At 47.6% G+C, this 13,849-nt stretch overlaps 1 protein-coding gene across 1 annotated transcript in view; it reads left to right on the top strand.

The window, feature by feature from the left end:
- Nucleotides 1-11,320, top strand: part of NDST4 (N-deacetylase and N-sulfotransferase 4) — a 50,856-nt gene extending 39,536 nt beyond the window's left edge. The window contains exons 6-13 of the mRNA XM_041459335.1: nt 3,517-3,699; nt 4,561-4,657; nt 4,759-4,882; nt 5,757-5,931; nt 6,810-6,980; nt 7,926-8,035; nt 10,800-10,902; nt 11,109-11,320. Coding sequence (XP_041315269.1) covers nt 3,517-3,699; nt 4,561-4,657; nt 4,759-4,882; nt 5,757-5,931; nt 6,810-6,980; nt 7,926-8,035; nt 10,800-10,902; nt 11,109-11,228 — 1,083 coding nt within the window. The 3' untranslated portion in view covers nt 11,229-11,320. The remainder of the gene's footprint in view (nt 1-3,516; nt 3,700-4,560; nt 4,658-4,758; nt 4,883-5,756; nt 5,932-6,809; nt 6,981-7,925; nt 8,036-10,799; nt 10,903-11,108) is intronic.
- Nucleotides 11,321-13,849: the final 2,529 nt, after the last annotated feature.

Here is a 13,849-nt window from a genome sequence, read left to right as displayed (position 1 = left end):
TCCCATCCTGGGAGCACTCAGGGTGGAAAGCAGACACAGTAATGAACATGGGCACAGGAAATAAAATGCCATTCAATGGTTTTGTTTCCCCTTCAAAGACAAAAATGTTTCTGTCCAAACACTGAATTTGTTGCTTTCTTTAGAGACGTTATATTTGGAAAATATTTGATTATGCTGTCAAGAGCATTAAAGTGTAAACAGATGCGCAGAGTGGAAAGAGAGCAAAAATAAAAAAAAAAAAAAAAAAGGTGCGATTTTCAGGCATATAAATGATTTAGCTTCAGCAGCAGAAGGGTCATGAATATGAATAGCGCTGAATTCCAGAGCAGCCATTTGTCATTATTAAAATTAGTGCTTTGTCAACACAAAAATCTCCCTCCCAGCTTCCCCCTAGCCCCCAAGCAGCTGTACCAGGGGATGCATTATCCCGCTCTGGCCCGGGAGGGACCGGGCTGTAATCCACAGCGGGAGGCTGTGCTGGGACAGGGATCAGCCTCCCCAGACCGAAAGGCTGTGCCCCAGGGATGAGCACATGAGAACCCAGCAGCTCTGCCTTCCTCTGCCCTGCCATCCCACTGACACAGCCAGAAATCCAGGGGGCTGCCCTCCACGTCGCCTTCGGAGCCCCTGCTGCTTGTGGGCGCGATGGAAAAGCAGAAATCGTCTGGGTGGGACAGGAACAGAGCAAAAAATGCACCTCCACAGCAAGAACACCACGGCTCTGCTGTGCACAAGGCCGAGCTACACCCCTTGCATCAATTGCTCCCTTCTGGCAAATCTTATTTAAAAAGCTGCTAAAGACAGTGAACGTGCCTTTCCTCCCAGAGCAGCGGAATTCCCACACGACACCCAGCTCTGGCTCCTGGGCTTTTCAGCAATGGGCCAAGCAGCAGGAGGAAAGGACCTAGAAGGGAGCATTGATCCTGTTTAATTGTGGAATGGCTGAGAGGATGAGGGGGAATGCATTTAAAGCTGTTTGCTAATGGATTTATTTCATTGCAAGTGCTTGATCGATGGATAGGGAGAGTTTCAGATATCAACAGAAAGCAATCAGCCAATATTTTATTCCCAACACGGGACTGCCATCCTTGAGATGGTGTTGCACTTGAACTGTGCCCTCCAGAGGCAGGTGGCTAATCTTTGTCCAAAAACAAGTGCTTTTAGCTAAAGCTGTGCTAAGTTTGGCAGTTAGAGAAGGAAAAAAAGCTCTTTATTCTGCATCAATAGGGCTGTGCACCCACAGCAAGCACACAAACTCCGAGTACAGAATGCAGTTTCAAGGCACTGGTTTATATTCAAATAACTTTTTTTAAAAGCCCTTTTTTTCTCTCTACTAACTACTGTAGGTTTCATTTTCTATAACACACAAGCCTGCGTACAAACATTCCATACAGAGAAAACACTCTGTATCCAAATTCTACATCTAAGTGATGTGAAATAGCCCTAGAAACAAAAACCAGACAGTGAAATGGTGTGATGGTCCTGCCATTAGTGTGCAAACAATCTGATATCAGCCATGCTCTAAACATGAACAGTTAAAATCCATCACTTTTATCCCCAGTGATCTGGAGGTAGATGGCAAAGAATTAAATCCCATTTTACTCAGTGAATAATGCATCATATCTGGGGCTTTTTCACTTCCAAAAAGACCAACAGAGCAAAAGAAGTCAAAAGAGATGTCCAAGATCTTCTGACTCCATGAAGAGTGATTAACAGGCTCTTTTAAATTGGTTTGCAGCATAATGAAACTCCTCAAATAAGCTAATACTCATCTCCTACAAGTACATTTTAACATTAAAAACAATCTCATCCATTTTCAAGTGTAAACAAAGCACAAAGAGCACACAGATTTACTTGCATACTTCATTTGGTGCAATAACATTAAATGTCATTGGCAGACCCTTTAGCACTCAAACAAATGCTCCAGAAACAAGGTGATATTCTCCAGCAGCATCTCCTACAAGTGTTTTCCTTTTCATCACTTTAAAACAGTTTGCAGGAAGAACTTTTCACATTTGCAGGAGTTGAACTAGCAAGGATTTGTTTGTGTTGGCTGGGGTTTATTTTGTGAGGAGAGCATGATTTATTACCCTCCTTATAGTTTCTGGGGTAGTACACAGAGACACGCACCAAGTTCAGGGTAATTTTAAGACTTACTCTGTTTATGTCAAATACTCAGGGTCATAAAACACACAGGCACTAGACTCCACCAAATCAATCCACAGAAAAAAAAAAAAAAACAACTTGTACAGCTTCCAATCTTGCTTAGCCGAGGCCCAGAGCAGAACAAAAGGGAAGAATAAATTACCTTTTGTGGCATAAAGTGTGCAGAATGCAAGCCCACTGCACAAGGGCCACGAGGGACACGTTCTCCTAAGCTCCATCTGTCTCCCCCTTGGAGGAGGGCTAAAAGCCCTGTTAATAATTTAACACTAATTAAACTAATGGACACGTTTTCGAGCACTGGGGGCTGTGGTTAAAGAAGCAACACCTTGGCACAGCAGGAGAGTAAGAGTGGGAAGCTGGTGGCTTCTTGTGCTAGGGACAAGCCTGGGACAACAGGGCAGGAGCCTGCAGGAGGGAAAGCTTTCTCTGCAGGTGGATCACTGCTGAAAACCTTCCTGAACCACACACAGAGGTATTTTAGAGCATATCTCCAGCATAGCTGACCCACACCCCAGGCTCCAAAGGAATGCTGCCTAAACACTGTCCCCCAAGCCTGGGTTGGGCAAGGCTTCAACCCAAACCACATCCAGCAGCCCTGCAGCACATCAAATCAATTCATTTTGAATTTAAAAACTCAAAATTCACTGACCTGAAAGTGACTCCTGTAGCAGCCTTCAAAGAAGGAAGGTACGAGTACTCTGCAACAACCTCTCCCCTGCAGTCTTGCACAACTTTGTAATCTTCTCCCCATTTGTAATCATCTGAAGCCAGGCTCACCTGGACACAATTATCTCTGGGAACCAGGTGTCCTCACTGTTGATAGATAATTTCTTCAGAATGAGGTGCTTCAGTCCCCCAAATCTGCCTGCAGCTGTAATCCTGTTTCACTGTCAGTCCATCCTGGCTCAGGCCACTGCACTGACTAAAACAGCCAAGTGACAACATTCAGCTTGGTGCCATCTTCATATAAGTAAATAATGACAATCTACAGGTAAAGCAGCCACAAAACTGAGTTTAATCACCTCGTGGAAAGAAAATGCTGGGAAATACATTTGTCACATTGTTCTTGTAAACTCTCTTTATCCCTCTGAAATAAATCTTGAGATCTACAAGGCAGTGGCTACGTAAAGGCAGATAAAAAGACAGAAGTTATATCAGCTTTAAGGAGAAAATAAAGACAAAGATACTTAGCTGAGATACCATCCTTCACAAAGCCTGGGAGCGTTTCTGTGTCAGCATTTATTCCCCTACTCACAGCCAGGCTACTCTAGGCAAAGCAGCCAGCACCGGGGGGAGACAGCAAAGTGGATTTTTGGTGTGCCATGCCTGAGAGGCTCCTCTTGCCCCCAGATCAGCATCTTCATGACCCACCTGTCCAACTACGGGAACGACCGCCTGGGCCTCTACACCTTTGCCAACCTTGCCAGCTTTGTCAAGAGCTGCACAAACCTGAGGCTGCAGACGCTGCCCCCCGTGCAGCTGGCTCAGAAGTACTTCCAGCTCTTCCCCGAGCAGACAGACCCCCTCTGGCAGGTAAAGTCACCTCCTCTTCCTCCTCCAGCTGCAACGTGCTCGTTGGAACGAGCATCTTTTCCTCTAAAAAGCCTTTTTTGAGCTCAATGCTGTAATTGAATGGTTACACGCACCTGCCTCTTCTCTTCACTGGAATACCATGGGCCACACTGAGCTTGTGGCTAAAATCCAGGGGGGCACCAAGGAAACCTGCGCAGTTACTTAGGGCTTACACTGGCAGAAAACTTCCCCTATTATTTTTGGCCGAGCCACAAAGGAAGTATAAATCTATAATATTTCCACTGGGCTGCAGCAATCCGTTCAGTTGATGATTTTCTCCATCACATTTTGTTAATTTGATTCACCAGCAAAGTGTATCCTCTGTTACCTATGCAAAAGCAGCATCTGTGTGATAACTGCTTTGAAGAGCAGCCAGTCCCAACCTTTTCTGCGGGGCCTTTTGTTCACAGGTTTTTATTTTGCATTCATAGGTAGTAGAAAGATAAGGAGATGAATAATATCCCACATTTCTATTTTGTCCTTTCCTTTTGCATTCTCACGTAAATTAAAATTGGCACTAAGCCCCATGCATCCGAAACCATCCTGACAGCTTAGAAAGTAATGCCTCCAAGCTATTCAGGGGCTTCCATTTGAACCTCAAATGGAAACATGATTAAATCAATGTTCCAATCTTTTTTTTTCCCCCTTCTTTTCCTTTTCTGCTAATGACTGAACCTTGTCCTCACTCACTCAAAACCGTTGTACGCGCACTGTGGGATTTTGCTGCTTGGTGTAGGGCTCTGACATTAGTGCTTAACACTGAGACCCTGCAAAGGTTTGGGATGCCCCACGTGCTGGCCACAACCACCTTTTGTCCTTCAGAACCCGTGTGACGATAAGAGACACAGGGATATTTGGTCCAGAGACAAAACTTGCGACCACCTGCCCAAATTCCTGGTGATAGGACCCCAGAAAACAGGTAAGGAGCACAAGGGGAGCTTTTTAAAAGTTTCTACAAAGTCAAAGGTGCTTTTTAAATTTTTTAATATTTCCTAATGGCATCTCTTTGTGTTGTCATAGGAACGACAGCCCTTTATTTATTCCTTCTGATGCATCCTTCCATTATCAGCAATCTCCCCAGTCCAAAAACATTTGAGGAAGTTCAATTCTTCAACGGCAACAACTACCACAAGGGAATTGACTGGTAAGAAGAATGACAAAAATGAGGTGTTCATTCTTAATCCATGGAAAATCACAGTGGAGCAATTCCAGGAGTGGGTGTGACATTTCCTTAATTACTGGATGAATTCGTTATGCTGGGAATTATCAGATGGAAAGAGAATCTAATTGGTAGTGATGGGACATTTAATCAAGCCCCTAATTTTGTTTAGACATTACAGTAGGAATTTTCTGAGTTTTCACACAAATGAATGCAAGAGGCAGTCCTGTCATGAGTTCTGTCTTCATGCTGAATAACATCTCTGTCTTGTCATAGCTGTAGCTGCACTGACTTACACTCTGTTCCTTCCAAAGTGGCTTTTCATGAAGTAAGGTTCCATTTATCTCTTCATGAGGATCCATCCAATCAATTTTAAATGGAAAAGACCATTCAAAGCCAAAATTCAAATCTTGCATTCTGAAAGCGTCCAAAGGCAAAGATATGTCAGCTCCAAAATGAAGTGCTTCAACAATGTTAAAATTAAACAGTTTGACATTTAAATGTTGACATTAAATGTTGACATTTTGAAGCTTTTCCCATTTTTTTCTGCAGCTAAAACTGAACTCACTCCAAACTGGTGAAAGATATCCCTTTGACACTGAAGTTATTAGCAAAAATCCCATCCATCACAGCAAAAACCTAATTACCAGACTTCATGAGGGCTTTAGCTATTACCAGCACCACCTAACAGCCAAGATGCATTCCCATTACTCCAGTCTGGGCTGAGCTGAAAAATTCAATTTTGCTTCTTGAGAATTACGTCTGAAAATTCACCTTCTCACCCACCATGAAATGGGAAGCGCGGGGCCATGACCCTGTTGTGCTGCTGCTCATTCTCACGAGTCTCTTCCCCTCCAAGGTACATGGAATTCTTCCCCACCCCTTCCAACGCCAGCACCGACCTCCTGTTTGAGAAAAGTGCCAACTATTTCCACTCTGAGGAAGCTCCCAGGAGAGCTGCTTCCCTCATCCCCAAGGCCAAGATCATCACCATCCTCATCGACCCGTCCGACCGCGCGTACTCCTGGTACCAGGTAGGGAATTCTTTGCCCCGAGGAATGCACAGTGGAGCATCCCCAGGTGGCTGGGGATGATGGCTGGCATCGCTGGGAATCCGTGTCCTTGAGCAAGTAATGGCACAGCCTTGGCACCCCGTGGAAGCAGGAGGGTGCTGGATGCCAGCTTTTGCAGTTGGCACCTGCGACACCGGTGTCAGGAATGATGGAAGTTCCCAGCACAGAGCTGCCACCAGCTGGAAGCAAACAGTTCAATCTCAATTACAGCTGGCAGGGCAGAGAGGGAGAGCAGTGCTCCGTGCCCAGGGAGGTGCACAGGGAAAAGGAGCGTGGCCCAGCCAGGGAATCAGAGCTCTTGATGCTGAGGGTCTGGCCCCACTTCTCTTCCCCCAGCGTGTAAGCTCAGCAGTGCAGCGGTGCACAGATGGACCCAGTGTCTCCTGGAGTTTCCAAGGAGGTAAAAAAAGCTGTGACTGGAGCCACTGGCTTGTTTTCTCTCCTTGGAAACAAAAGCAAGCCTGTTGTTTTCCCCAGGATGCTCTTCCTTGCCTTTTACTGAGCCCACACCCTTCCATAACAAACCCTGCACTATTTAAAAATTCTATTTTTAGGGAAATGTATAAGCATGCTTGTGGAAAAATGGAAACATAAAAGAAACACTAAATTCAGTGTTAAAATAGACTGAGGTTAATAATGCTGGAACAGCATGAAATGCATCATTTCTGATCCTGCCAGGCAGTTCTGCAAGCAGCAGAGCACGGCCGGGGGCTGCAGCCTGCACCCGGCTGTATCTCACTGCCACCTTCCCGGCTGCCAAGGCAAAGCAGCAAAGCGGCCACTGCGAAGATTTCAGCCCGCAGCATCCTTGTGCCACGTGTTTCCCTGTCTCCCCGCAGCACCAGCGCTCCCACGAGGACCCCGCTGCCCTGAGGTTCAGCTTTTTCCAGGTGATCACCGGAGGGTCCCGGGCGCCGCCGGAGCTGCGGGCGCTGCAGCGGCGCTGCCTGAGCCCCGGCTGGTACGCGCTGCACATCCACAGGTGGCTCTCGCACTTCCCGCCCTCCCAGGTAAGGGCTTGCCCAGCTCACCCAGCCCTGGCACTGCCCAAAGCGCTCCCGAGGCTCCTGCGGCCCGGCTGCAGCGCCAGATGTTGCGGGAAGAGCGGGAAAATTCATTTAGGAAATGGCAGAGACTGCCCTGGGTGGGACAGAGTGCTGCTGAAAGGAGGCAGAGCTGAGCTTTGTCAGGGACCTGGGGAAAAAAAAAAACAAACAACAAAAAGAACTAGAAGCTCTGCCTTCTTGCAAGCCTCTTTTTTCTTTTTATACAGCCTCAGCTGTACTATAGAGAAGAGAAGCAGGTCAATCCCATTTCCAGGAGAAGGGAGAAAATCTCAATTAGTCATTTACTTCCTTCTTTCCTCTCTGGCCTTTCTATTCTTATAAATGGGGAGAGAATCCTCCCAGAGATGTTGAGGTGGCAGCGAGGGCAGCAATGCCCTGGGAGCAAGCAGGCCACATCTCCTCCTTACCCACCTCATCCCAACTTATTCCTCCAAAGGAGAGGGGGATGTTCTGGCAAATTCTGAGCGTGCAGAGGGTGCTGAGCATCCCATGCCCTGTTCCCTGGGCTGCTCCTCTGCCCTCACCTGGAGCTGCTGCCTTCTCCCCTCACGATTTCCCACAGACACATCACAAACCTCAGCAATGTTTTGCATCCTTTCCTTATCTCTTCTTCTCAGAATTGTCTGAGTGTCAGGTTTGGCTTGGGAGGTTTAACTCCTGCATTTGAACAAGGTGCACACGCAGAGTTACGAGGTGCCCACCTATGTAAATCCAACTCAATAAAGTGAAAAGCAAACCCAAAAAGGAGCTCATCCACATGAATGCTTTTAGCACTGAACAAAGTCATTTAAAGCTAATTTAAATCCAGGTTGTCACAGAAGTGAAGTAATGCCATTTTTTTGTTAATCTTAGCCCTTTTTCCAATCAGTGCCATATTTACCCCTGCAGTTGCTCATTATTGATGGACAGCAGCTGAGAAGTGACCCTGCCACTGTGATGGATGAAGTGCAGAAGTTTCTGGGAGTCTCTCCTCACTACAATTACTCCGAAGCCCTAACGTGAGTGTATTCCTTTTCTCATCTGCCCTGTGGGATCCCAGGGTACATCCCCTCCCACCAGGATCCCTTCATTATTAACTACAAAGACATCAGGACAACAATAACTTTGAGAAGCTTGGGCTTCTCTTCCATGAGTCTCCAGGAGCTGAAGCCTGGAGTGTCAGGTGTGGGAAGCTTGGATTTCTTATTCCAAAGGAGCCTGATGGCAGAGGCTGGGTGAGAAGCACTCGTTCCCTAATCCCATTTTCCTGTCTGGATTTCCACACATGGCTGAGACTCCTGCAGGGGTGGGAGTGGGCTGAATTCCCCTCTCAGTCCAGCAGAAAATTGTAAGAAGCTTTTGCCCTGAGCTCCCTGTGCGAGGAGCATCACCTCCTTACAGCCCCAGCCCTGGGATATCCATGAGCTGGGAAGCCTGGCACTGCTTTTCCAAGCCCTGAGCCAGCACATGGAGTGGGAAGCAGCAAAGCCTCTGCTTCACCTTCCCTGCAGGCTGGTCCTGAGGGAAACACAACCACAGACTTTGCAGCTGCCCCACACTGCTCCTCTCTGCTTGCAATTACCATTTCATGTTTCCTCCCTGGCAGGGTTCAGCTTATTTTTATCATAGTTTCAAAGGAAGACTTCAGTGCTTAAGGAAGTTGCTCTGCCAAAACCTTTTTCTGGAGGAAGAATTTTGGATTTCAGAAGGCAATTTTTTAAGTCACTGGTTTCCAAAGAGGATGGAGGGGAGGAGGAGTCTGATCACAGAGCTGAGCTATTGATGTTTGAACAACTCACAACTGCACATCTGCAGTGCCTTCTGCTGGGTTTTTAAAATCCACACCCACAGACATACATCTTCCTTGCTGGAACTAAATTAAAGTCAGTGGAGTCACACAGCAGGAAGAAATTTGGCCTCTCATACTGGTTTGGGCAGGAAAAATGGATTGTAAACAGATCCATAAAATTATGCGCTCCCTGTTTAGAGGCATCAAGAATGCAAATGTGCTGTGGAAGCACACACTTCTGCAGGGATTTAGGATGGAAGGGGAAAATGCATTAAAGTGTGTAGCTGCTTTCTGGCAGGGCTTGTCAAAGGGGAAAAGATTGCACAGGATGGTTCCTAGTCATTACTGCCTAACAACTGCTCACCACACATTCTTAAAGGTGTCAGGAAGCAGCCTAAGGACCCAGTCCTGTGAACAGCACTGAGCAACAAGTCCATCACCCGGAGTCAGTGTGTGGAAGTCTTGCAGGAGAGTAAAATCAGCCCAGGCAGAAGGGAGCCATGGCAGGGGAGCAGAGGGGACGCAGAGGCAGGGCTCGAGGAAAACACCAGATGAGAGAAAACACACCAGAGGAGAGTGCTGAGGAAAGCCTTCTGCCTTGGAGGGCTGCTGCATTCTGTCAGAGAGTGAGAGAAAGATCCTCACGGTGGCATTGCTTGGCTCTGCATTCCCTGCCTCTGGCATCAGGTACTGCCTTCCCAAAACCCTGCCTCTGCCCCAGGCTTACTCTGCAGGGAAGGGAAGACAAGCAGGCCACCAAGGATTTCTGCTGACAGCTCTAAAATGCTCCCCTGTAGCTTTAGCCTTAGGGCTATCACTGTTTTTAAATAAATACCTCCACTGTGCCCAATTACGTTTGCAGAAGCCCCGAGAGCTCTGTGATTTCTGAACGCAGAGGGTTGAATTCAGCCCAAACTGCCTCACCCTCTTTTCCCCTTCCCAAATGTGCACATCCTTTTCATAATGTTCAATAAGCTCCTTCTGAGGCAGAAGGATTGTTTGGGGCATAGTTTTGCAGTTTCCCTTTTACCCAGCACACGATGCTGCTGTTCCTCTTGGGAAATTAATGCAAGGCAGCTAAAGCGCTTCACCACGCAAGGAGCAGATGGGAAAGGCCAAAGCAGAAATGAATCTATCATCAATATACCCATTTAATCAATGATTTATTTGTTTTTAATTGATACAGCTGCAGAGACAATTTAGGAAACAAAGGTCAGGCTGCATTAATAGGCTGGGCAAGGAAAAGCCCATGGAGGAGGTTCACCCTTCTCGTGAAACTCGCCCACTTCTGCACAGCAGCAAATTGCAGGTGCATCCGTGTCGTGGGGACAGAGCAGGGGCAGAAAGGTGGTGTGTAACTAATTAACTCTGTGTTCCAGCCAATTACCCTTCATCCTTCTCAAACATCTGCTGAGCAGCAGGAATGTGCAGCGTTGGGATGGTTTATGCCTGCTGCAAGTCCCGCAGCAATAAATTCCAAACTCAGCGCCACGCGCCGTTCGCTCCTCAGCGAAGCCTTCATCTGAACCTCTTCTATCTCTGCATTTCAGGCATCACAATCAAACTGCAGGTTTCAGATAAGGCTGCTAAGACAGTGTTTATGCTACAATGCCATCCTGGGAAGGAAAATGGTATTTAGATGCAGTGATAGGGAGCAGCAGCTTCTTCTCCTTCTTCAGGCGGGTTAAATCATCAGCACCCAACCAGCGCTTCCTGAGGAGAGCTGCACATCACCCTGTGATGGGCTGCACAAGGACAACAAAAATTAGCCAGTGCAGCTAGAGCACAGTGGGAAAAACTTCTGCTTTTAGGCACTTCCAAGGCAGATTTGTGGGAAAAATGAATTCCCAGAATTTACACAGGTTTCTCACTCCGTCCTCACAATTCCAGTCATCTAGAGATGTGTGCAGCGTAATTGTGGGCTAACACTGATGTCTCAGTAGCCAGGAGATGTTTCTGAAGCAAGGTCTTTTAAAAGATGTGATGCTCCACAGGTTTGACCCTCAGAAAGGCTTCTGGTGCCAGTTATTGGAAGGAGGGAAAACAAAGTGCCTGGGGAAAAGCAAAGGTCGGAAATACCCACCAATGGACCAAGAGGTAAGGGCTTTCCAGAAATTTATGGGAGACGTTTTAACACTGACCCTAATTAAACACACGGATTTATTTTTTTCTTTGTTGCATTTTCACTGGGCTGATGTTTTTAAAAATCGGAAACTTGAGCTTTGGAAGAGAGGGCCCCTGTGAGAGCCCTCTGTGGGATGGGTTTCCTCTAACCTGATCTTGGCTCGTTTCTCCCCGCTCAGTCCCGAGCCTTTCTGTCGAGCTACTACCGGGAGCACAACGTGGAGCTGTCCAAGCTGCTGCACAGGCTGGGCCAGCCGCTGCCCTCCTGGCTGCGGCAGGAGCTGCAGAAGCTCAGCTAGCCCCGGGGGACCCGGCCAGGCGCCTTCCTGCCCGCCCAGAGCTCCTCCGGCTCCCTCGGCATCCTCAGGACAGCACCGCACGGACCCCGCTCTGCCCAGCCAAACCACACAAAGCGCAAGAGAAGAAATTGAAAAGCCCCAAACCCGAGCCCGACGAGTGTTGGCACGCCCGTGCTGCCAGCGGGGCGGCATCCAGCCCTTGTGCCCGCTCCCAGGGAAGCGCACGGAGGCAGCGGCACCCCCCGCATCCAGGCGGGAGCCGCGCGGAGCCGCGCTCCTCCCTTCTCCGGGAGGCACCGGGAACTCTGCGCGGGACACACGGACAAACTGCGCTCGGTCAGGACACGGGCGAAGGATGGGAACGTCGCTCGCTGGACTGGGAGGTCGGTCGTGCTTTTCCCGCTTTTGTTTTCAAATCCTTTCAGGCTGCGGGCAGGCCAATAGCCTGATATTGAAAGGCGGCGTCTGAACGCAGAGCAGCGCTGTGGCTCTGAAGCCTCCAGACACCGGGTGGGTCATTTAGGGTCTCAGTCTGCAAGCTGGTGCAGAAAAATAACTTTAATTGCCTTTCTGAATGTTCTGGACACAAAACAGCCTGCTGAAGCACAAACTCTTCCTGTAGACTTCAATGGAGTTGACAGGACAAACACAGCCCCTGTATGTCACATATACCTGTGTGACATACATGTCTTCATTCCCGAATGTCTGCCTCGTGTATCTCTGGATCAGACACACACTCAGTTTTAAATATCTGCTTTTTGTGCCCGCAGGGAAATGAAAGGGTGGCTCACCAAAAATATGACATGAACTCTGCTTGGTTCTCAGAGCTGTAGGGGCAAGGCCAGCGAGGCAGGGCAGAAACTCCTTACTTGTCCTGTGTGGAGGTCATTCCTCAGATCTGGAGGTGGTAAACACATGTATTTGTATGTCACATAGAAACTCACACTCCCTTTTCGCAGAGCACTGGCAACACCACAGATGACTGGAATAATGAGAGCTTTGGATAAGTAAGGCTTGGGCAGGGAGGAGTGTCTAAATGGAGCATTTGATAAAATTACAGCTGTTAAAATACATTAAAATTGGCTCAGCTTTAATTAAAAGAGGACTGCCTCACTCCTGACTAAAAGCTGAATAAACATGACACTGGTTTCAGGAGCTTTTCAAGGAAATGAGGCAAACACTAGAGAATCCAGAAAATTATTTCTTGTCCTTAGCTTTTTATTTAGAAAGAAATCTGTCTCTCTAACTCTCAGCTCTGTAAATGGCACAATGTCCTGAAAATCCAACAGATATTTTTATTTTTATGTTATTTTTTAAGTTTGATTGGGCCTCACATTTCTGAGAGATCTCGTGTTCCGTTGAGGACTGACATTTGAATTGAGTTCTTTATATGTCACAAAGATGCAATAACATTATTTCCAAGTCTCACTCCCTCCACTTGTAACAGGAGCCATCAGCCCAGAAATTCTCTGGACCGCCGTGTGACAGAGCAGCCTTTGTGAACTGTCTGGAAATGATCTCCTTTGCTTTTTTATGCCTTTTTATGTCAGTGACCACATCATTGCTGGGATTCTAACAGACCAGCAAAAACGAAACAATTATTGATGGCAAGAGGGCTGTGGTTGGGAAAGATCCTGCTGGTCCTTCTTTCCTGTTTGTAAGCCACAGGATTCCTGTCCTTCCCGTGCTGCAGGCTGTAATTCAGAGTTTCACACACTGCTGCAGGGGGGCTGCAGCTGCAGTTTGCTCCCATTCCCCTGGAAATGAGGGTTCCAGGATGTGGGAAGGGTTCCAGGCCAGGCACAGGAGTCAGGGCCGTGGCAGCAGAGTTGATGGTGAAAGCAGAGCCCTGGGAAAGCTGAGCTCGTATCACTGAGGCTGTCTCTGAGCGAGGAGCAATCAGAACGGAATCCAAACCCCTCTAAATTATGCATTGACCTCTCAAGGTCTAAAACAAAGTGGTGGGATTAACTGCTCCGAGATGTTGTCTAATAAACCAAATTTCCTCTCTGACAGTGGAGCAGGCTGCAGAGAGTCCCCAAAAGAAATTAAAATGGCGGAATTAGAAATTCTTGGGGGAGGAAGCGGTTGTGTAACGAAGGCACTGATGGGTCCAGGCTCTCTGATGTGATAATAAGGCAGTGGGGATGTGCCCTGAATACAGAATCCAGAGCTGAGTGTTTTCTCCTCTTCCTTCCCCTCCCTCCCCATTCTGAGGCAGGGAGATGGGGGATCTTTCATCCATCCCCTGAACGATCGGGGTGTGGGGCGCTCATTTCCCCTCTGCTGGGCCTCCCAAAAGGGAGACATCACCCACCCATTTACCTCCCATCAGTGGCAAATTGTGTTTGCCATGGGCTTAAAATTGATGTTTCTAACAGGAAAATGAGTGTGTGCATCTGTGCCAAACAAGTACAGCACAGGGACATAAATCAGTAGTGAGCCCACGACTGATTTTATTGCACTGAAATAAGGCTAAATTTGGGGGTTCTTTTACATAACTCCGTGTTCATGGGACAGGAATTTCCCTGCCAGACAACCATTCTTACTCTGTCTTTATTTCTCTTTTTGTGCTTCCAGTTCATCCTTTTAGCATGACTGCAAAGGTGTGGACCTGCCCA

This window comes from Pyrgilauda ruficollis, unplaced genomic scaffold (assembly GCF_017590135.1).
Source record: "Pyrgilauda ruficollis isolate IOZ18807 unplaced genomic scaffold, ASM1759013v1 scaffold134, whole genome shotgun sequence".
NCBI lineage: Eukaryota > Metazoa > Chordata > Aves > Passeriformes > Passeridae > Pyrgilauda > Pyrgilauda ruficollis.
The sequence above is the reverse complement of the archived record's forward strand: the minus strand, read 5'-3'. Positions and strand labels throughout refer to the sequence as shown.